General features: G+C 43.9%; 1 protein-coding gene across 1 annotated transcript in view; it reads left to right on the plus strand.

Annotated features, from left to right (window-relative positions):
• Positions 1 to 255: 255 nt before the first annotated feature.
• Positions 256 to 7,510, plus strand: part of LOC142563563 (uncharacterized) — a 57,259-nt gene continuing 50,004 nt past the window's right edge. Inside the window, exons 1-2 of the mRNA XM_075674147.1 lie at positions 256 to 424; positions 2,783 to 2,827. Of these exons, the coding sequence (XP_075530262.1) occupies positions 405 to 424; positions 2,783 to 2,827 (65 nt within the window). The 5' untranslated portion in view covers positions 256 to 404. The remainder of the gene's footprint in view (positions 425 to 2,782; positions 2,828 to 7,510) is intronic.

A 7,510-nucleotide genomic window follows, 5' to 3' on the forward strand; every position in this document is an offset into this window, starting at 1 on the left:
CGTGCCGCAAACTGGGGTAAGGTCCCAACAACTGCCAATAGCATTAACAGAAAGGGGAGAAAGCGCGCCGAAAACAGGATGTCAGCGGTATAGAAAAACCAATTGCTGAGCTTGGCGCGCCGCCGCCAGATGCATTGGGAGGTGGGCAAGTCATCGCCCCCACCTAACTTGCTCTGTGCTAAAGGGGGAGAAAATAGGCTGATAACGGAGACAATATGCGGGTTCGCCGCGCGGGAAGGGTGGCGTGCCGATCGCCCGCTCAGATGCGCAACCGCGGCTGCAAAATCGCAAAAATGCGGCTCTGCCACGATATCGAGCATGTGCGCACGGCACGTAGAAAGCAACGTCGGCTTATCAGAGCGGCTTTCCGGTGCAGTTGCCTGCTCCCTTGACGCGGCTGCAAGATGTCTCGGGCTCCCCGTAGGTTCGTGGCTTTGTTTATCTTATTCTACGAGCTTGAGGTTGTCGTTAGCCACTGCGTAGTTTTATCTGAGGTGACATTTAGCTGCCAAGTATTTTTGTAGCGAAAATGTACACTCACCACATTAACTGCGCCTTCAGAATAATAATAATATCATATAATAATAATAGTAATAAAAATGAGTGCGGATGCAAGATCAGTTAGAACTTTCAATTTTTGGGCGAGTTCTGTTAAGTTTGCAGAATTCAGGCTATACGCGTTTCTTTTGTTTGCTATGCAAAGAGCCACTGTTATATGCATCCAAGCACAAAAGTAACTGGAACACCAATGCATTTCGATGGAGGCTTTGACAGTTAATATGTCGGAACTGGTGCTGTCCTGAGAATTCACTCCAAGTGGATACTCCGTGGGAACTCAGCGGCTACAGTTCGTAGGTTGAAATATGTGGCGTATCTTAATTAAGAAGGTATTTAGTGCAGGTACGTTAATTATTCAGTTGAACATTTCGATTGCGCACAGAAGTGATGGCTGCCTCATCGAGTAGTTTACTTAAAGAGTGAAAATTGTGCGATCTGCAATAGGGAATCATTTAAAAATGTCGGTGCAGTTAAAAAAAGACACCCTTTGTTATGAAACCTGAAAACCTCGTGAAAAAATTACACGACTATATGCACACATCAGTACCTCCATGCACACAGTACACACACACACACACACACACACACACACACACACACACACACACACACACACACACACACACACACACACACACACACACACACACACACACACACACACACACACACACACACACACACACACACACACACGCGCGCGCGCACACACACACACACAAACACATACACACACACACACACACACACACACACACACACACACACACACACATATATATATATATAATTTTGGCATAGGTTACGTGAGACACCCTGCATATTGAAACGCGAGGCAACAAGCGAGAGTCGCAGACAATGGCAAAGAGATATCACTATGTCCTGTTTATCTCCCCTTTGTCATCAAGATATATTTACTATCGGGGTGAAAATACACTGTCATAAAGATTGCCATATAATTTGCCAATCGCGTATTTGTGTATGTAGGATACATATACAGCATGATGCTACTATTTCACCACTTTATTATCCTTCTCTCCAGTATACCCTCTTGGTTGTCTTTAGTGCCGCGATTCTACCTATCTTCTCCTGAACACTTCACATAGCCTACTGCAGAAGAGTTGTATTTCACGTATCTTGTTACTTGAGCCTGCTGTGGGTAGAAAACTGATTACGCAACTGTTCTACATTCTTCGCTAACACTGACTGGCCCAGCATTTCAAAGCTGAAGCATTGTGAAGCTCATCATAATAAATAAGAAAGGTACAAATCTTTGTGCCTGTAAGTATAGGTGGCTCTGAAACTGGACTGAGAAGTTTAATGTGGTTGTTTTAAATCACAGGCAAAAATTCAGTTCGCAAATTGTGTAAAGGTTTTAGAAGCATTATTTATGGATTTTTTATGGCGCCTTTGGGTCTACAAATTGCAGTTTTTGGCTGCAAACCTATGATTCAGTTCAAATATCTGTAGTACCGCTTTGTCTTCGCGATGAATAATCGTTTCCAAAATCTCCTGCTTCTTCTCATTCAGGAAAGAGAGGTTATTGTGATGCGCTTTTGTATAATTTAATTTAAAACAGTTTCGTGACTAAATTATTGCGGGGTGCTCACATCCATTTCAATCCCCCAAAGAGTTAACGTGCACGAACTTTTATGGAATTTTAGCGGAACTGATCCTTCGATCAATGCGATTAGGAAAACTTGTCTCCACGCAAGCTCTCATTTGACGCGAGAGCTTGTTGAGCGGTCGTTGTATTGAGGAGTAGGAATTTAAACATAGTCAGAGGCGCTGCCTTTGAGTTCAAAACAGTTGCTTATATAGGGTACTTTCTTCCAGAAGCTGTCAGCATTTCTTGTTTTGAAAATGAATTAAAACCTCAGTACCCAAATATCCTGAGGTGCTGTGAATTTAGATAGCCTAGACATGCATATATTAAGTGTTTAAGTGTTTTTATATTAAGCATATTTGCATCTTCTTATACTAGAACGATAATGTAATCACGCGATGCATTGGGGTGCGAGACTGCACTCGAGCCCTATGCTAAAGATTAAGTTAGAAACTAAAGAAACGTAAGCTTAAATTCTAGCGCATGGCTTGCACATAAGCGCTGAGTTATCACGAAAGGATGCATACAAACCACACGCTTATAATGTCTATTTCACCACGAAGAGTATATATGTCTCGGTTTTCTGTAGCTTAAAGTGTGTTTTTTGTTCTTTTTCAGCTATCCCGCACCAGAAGCAACAAGCCCACAGGACTCCTTGAACGGGTAGTTACTTCCAATTGTAGAGATAGTGAAGAAGACGGTGGCTTTAGCTGTGCTTATATATGGGACGGGCAGTATACGGCGCTGTTATCAAGGGGCACCCCAGATAACCTTAGCTATGAGATTAGGGAAAAGAAAAGTGCAGGTACAACATGCGTTCTTGTGACCAACTGTGTTCAGTCATGCGTTCTTTTTACAATCTGGAAAGCCTTCGTGCCCTAATGGCTAATTATAAAATATCATTAAATAAAATTCTCAATTTCGAATTATGGTGCGACTTCTCGCAGCGAACCTGTTATATTTCCTCTAAACATCCCATCCAATAGGTTGCCCCACGCTTGCTCTTGCGCAACTATATTTTGAGTAACTCAGCTGATTGCCTGACTAAGAAGCCATCTGTGGAAGTGGCGAGCTGTCGGTGTCGGTGTTGGCTTGCAGTGAACTCGGGTTCCCTCGTGAACATCGCAGTCTATACGCTACTGAAGTGAAAGCGTGGCCGAGTTGGTACAGCATGCTCTCGAACTCGAGATTTTTTGAACAGCGCAAACGGCGGGAGGCCAGGAAACACTCATCCATCGACTACGGAGGGTGTGGCGTACACTAGCCGATACCTTCACAAGATTGGACAGGCACGGGACCGAATTGACTCTACCATCTGTCACACTCCCGAGAAAAATACTTTGCGTGTGCCCTCAACATGTGGCCGAACGAAGAACACTTCAGTCTAGTGTTGACTGCTTGGACTCCCGCCCCTTTTGGGAAGAAAAACTTTTAGGCGCGTGGAGAAGAGTTGATAATGGCCATCGGGCCATAAAGTCACTCTTTTATTTTCTACGTGAGACTGGTTTAGACGATCGCCTCTAGAACCTGTGAGACGTGCAAACAGCGTGAAATGTTTTTGCGCAATAACTTTCCGTGTGGACAAGTTTGCTCTAGCGTGTATTGCGTCTACAGTGCGCATCCGCGTATTGGACAACGTAGCTCATTGCTACGTTGCTACGGCATATAGTAGCTCATTGTGCCATAACATAATGAGCCGCCACCTACGTTTCCCTGTATTTCCCACTTCCCCTATCCCCACTGGAGTAGCAGGCTAGAGACACGCTCTCCAGGTCGACCTCTCCTCCTCTTTCGTCATTAAACTCTCCTCCTCCTCCCTGGTCTCCCGTCGTTTGCGCTGTTTTGAAATCGCAAGCAGCCTACGCAGTGACCAGCCGGAGTTACTTCAAGTCACTTCTAGGCTGAGTGGTGCCGCAGAGTGTGGTAACGTGATCACGCATCACATTTCTTACTTCACTCGCTACGAGCAAAGTAAGAGAAACGTAATTAGGCGGGACATAGCACGTGTAAGACTGCTGAATGGGATGTTTTACGGTGCACTAACAATAAGCATTATATATTTGACGGCGATAATTAAAAGAATAAGATAATTCTCGAAATAATATGCTTTCTATATTTTACTATACATTTAGTATACAGAATAATACCGGTGTCAAAAGCAGACTAATGACTACGCATCATAAAGTTCATAAGCGGATATTGAACCAAGACTTTTCAACAGCTTGAAAAACGTTAGCTGGCACATCGAGTAAAAAGAAATTTTATTCAAGAGTAGTACAAGTATACAGCGACAAGTATACAGCTTATCATAACGGGTGCTGCTGATATGGTAGCTTTTCCGCTCACATACGTGATAAAGCTTATGTTCGTGATTGTTTGAAGCTGCTGAGCTTATTAATATTTTTTTTACTTTTTTCTCTGACTGCAGCCTTCACATCAAAGTGGAACTGTTAAATGGCCATCAAGTTCCGTGCAAGTTGTACGCAGGGAGCGCCTCACGCCTCGAACAATGCATAAACTGTGGCTTCTGCGCGCTGAAATGGGCCACACTAAGATGCGGTCATTGTCTGTGCGAAGGTTGCTTCATTGAATACGATGAGTACTTTTGTACCTTCCACCAAGAAACGACCACAAGATTTCAGGTGATGTATGTGTTCTGTTTAGTTTCAGAACTTTAGTCGGTGTATGACAAAGAAGGGGTGGGGGGGCACGAACATTCACGTTGGATGTTTCGGTTTCGGAGACATTGAAGGCACGCGTACAAACAGCAGCAAACCCTTGACGAGGTCTGCACCTGCTGTTATACTTATTAAGCACAATATGAATGTATACGGCAGACAATATTTCAGCAAAAGGGATTTTCAGGAAATGAAAATATTGCACCTTCTTTTACGTTTTTGCACACAAAATGAGCAATTCCTGCAGTTGCATGCACGGTAGCTTATCCGAATTCGCGTTTGGAGGCGAACATGTATGATAGCTAGAATGTCATGAACTTGTGTCTTCTTCAGTTTCGAAGGGCGTAATGCGGCAAAGCGGGAAAAGAGAAGTAAGAAGTCGGCTATTGAAGAGTGAAACGAATCAACCCATTTCTCACAGCATCGAAGCTTGCCTGGTGAATCGTCTAGCATGCTATTCACGAAAAATGTCGCAAACGCGCTAAAAGCCCCGAACTTGCGAAAGGAAGCAGGCGCACTGCCTATCAAAGTTACTGAAGGCCGTCTTCACAGCGCATAACAAAGCCGCGGCGTTGGTGCAAAGTCTAACGGCTCTGTGTAGCTCAAGGTGTGGTCGACGGCGTATCAGGTACAAAATCATGGGTGGCATCCAAAGGAAATCACGCAAATTCAGCGGTAGCCAAAGGGAGCCAACAAAAAATTTCAAGAAAGTGGAATTGAGAATATGGCGGAATTCAATGGAGTTGGGAATGCCGGTAAGTCTGCCAGGCAACTACATCCAGTTTTCAATAAAGACACCACCTCTCTCTTAACTTAATATGACAGCGAGGAATAAGTCAATACATATTAAACTAAAAATGTAACTTGCAGCTGCTGAGAATTATACATTAGAAAAGAATAGACAAAAATGTGGTGGGCCAGGAGACAAGACATCGAGTTGCGTGGCGATTAGACATAAAACGCCCTAAAAAGTGCGCGAATAGCTGCAGACGCTGTAGGAATTGTTCGTGAGTGTCAAGTGCGGAGAGCTTCTGGTGGCCATTCCAGCTGGTGACGCTTGCGTTCTGCATATTAACGCTATAGCATTAAGGACCCTGTGTCGCACAAACTCCGGCGTCGAAGATGAAAATCCGACGGCAAAAAGAATGTCGAGCGAAATTCCGAACCATGCATACCCAACCACACTTCTACCACCAATGTTGCTCATACCTTGCCTTTCATTCGTTAAAACTTATTCATCAGACTTTTCAGAATGGCAGCCCAGGGACGAATGTAATAAAAAAAACACTGACAGCACATATTCTTTATGTTAGTCCTTCTCAGACTGAAATATTAAAAGTGCGAAACAATAACAGGAGTTTGACCCAAGCAAGAGGCCGCGTTTCTACCAGAGAGCTTCCCTTCGTACATAGCGTTCGCCGCCAGCGTTTCCCGGAAAATCTTACGGTTACATAAGCTGCAGTTTCAGCCACCAAAAGAATTGTGGCTTAAAGATTGCAGCCCCAGAGTTCCGTCTAGAAATTACTGTGTAAAACTCTATGCTGCACGGAACACCGATGCAGGGAGAAAATAGCTAGTACTCTTGTTTAGTTTCGATATTCGCGTGCCAAGAACGCAATCTGACGGCACACTTACTCGAACAGTCGAAACTCGAGCTTTAAGGTTCATATCACACGTGACTGTGCGGTATTTTCTGGAGCGCCACAGCAATGAGAACAAAAGATAAAACCGTAAGCTACCCGCCCATTGAATTATTTTCGTCAGATATAAATAATTACGACTAAGATTAACCTTCACCCGAACATTACGAATGTGGTTCTGATGTATGCAAATTAGGTGGAAAATGCTGAAAACTTAAGCGGGAGAATGAAACTGAACCTAGAACGCAAACATAAGCCTTTCTGTTTAAATGACAACCATGTAATATTGTGTTGAAAAGAAGACAACACTTATTGGGTGTCTGCATGGACCACGCATCTCAACATTGTCGGTTGGAACGTCAAGGTCGCGATAATCTCTTACAGGGCGCTGACAGGTGGTTGAGCATTCCCGCTGCGTGTGTTAGCGGTACTCCTCTAAATGGCGCTCACAAAACCTTTATTTAGAAAGAATAGCGCTTAGGTCGGTTGTTTGGATGAGATAAGGGAATGGTGTGTATCGCAGGACAGACAGAGAGCCTGCTATCAAGAGTGATATCTATAGCTTTTACAGTAGCACCGACTCCCTGGAGATAGGAAAAAGAAAATCATACGCCGCGGGACGATCCTCCAGACCGCCCGCTGGTCGAATACACTCCTAGTCGCTGGTGATCTCTTACTGCAGTCGAATACGTGCTGCAGCACAAGTCCCAAGCACTGCAGGTTTCACGGCCTCTCCTTAGTCAGGCCAGCTGTAGCAGTGCCACTCGTTGCTTGATGATGTCTGGCTAGGCTTTAATTAAAAAAAAAGACTACGAAAGATTATCGGCATGTTATACTCACAGTTTTTGAATTATGAGGACAAATACGAAAACAATACATTCCTGAGTTCTTATTTAAATTATGCTTGCTCCCTCAGGCCTCATTGCATTATGACTAGAAGTTTGTTTGAAGCAACGCAATTTCTTAGTAATTACAGCGAAACCTGCGTCAAATTTCTGTTTTTTTCTGCAGGCAAAACCAGAAAGGTG

Source organism: Dermacentor variabilis, chromosome 11, assembly GCF_050947875.1.
Source record: "Dermacentor variabilis isolate Ectoservices chromosome 11, ASM5094787v1, whole genome shotgun sequence".
Taxonomy (NCBI): Eukaryota; Metazoa; Arthropoda; class Arachnida; order Ixodida; family Ixodidae; genus Dermacentor; species Dermacentor variabilis.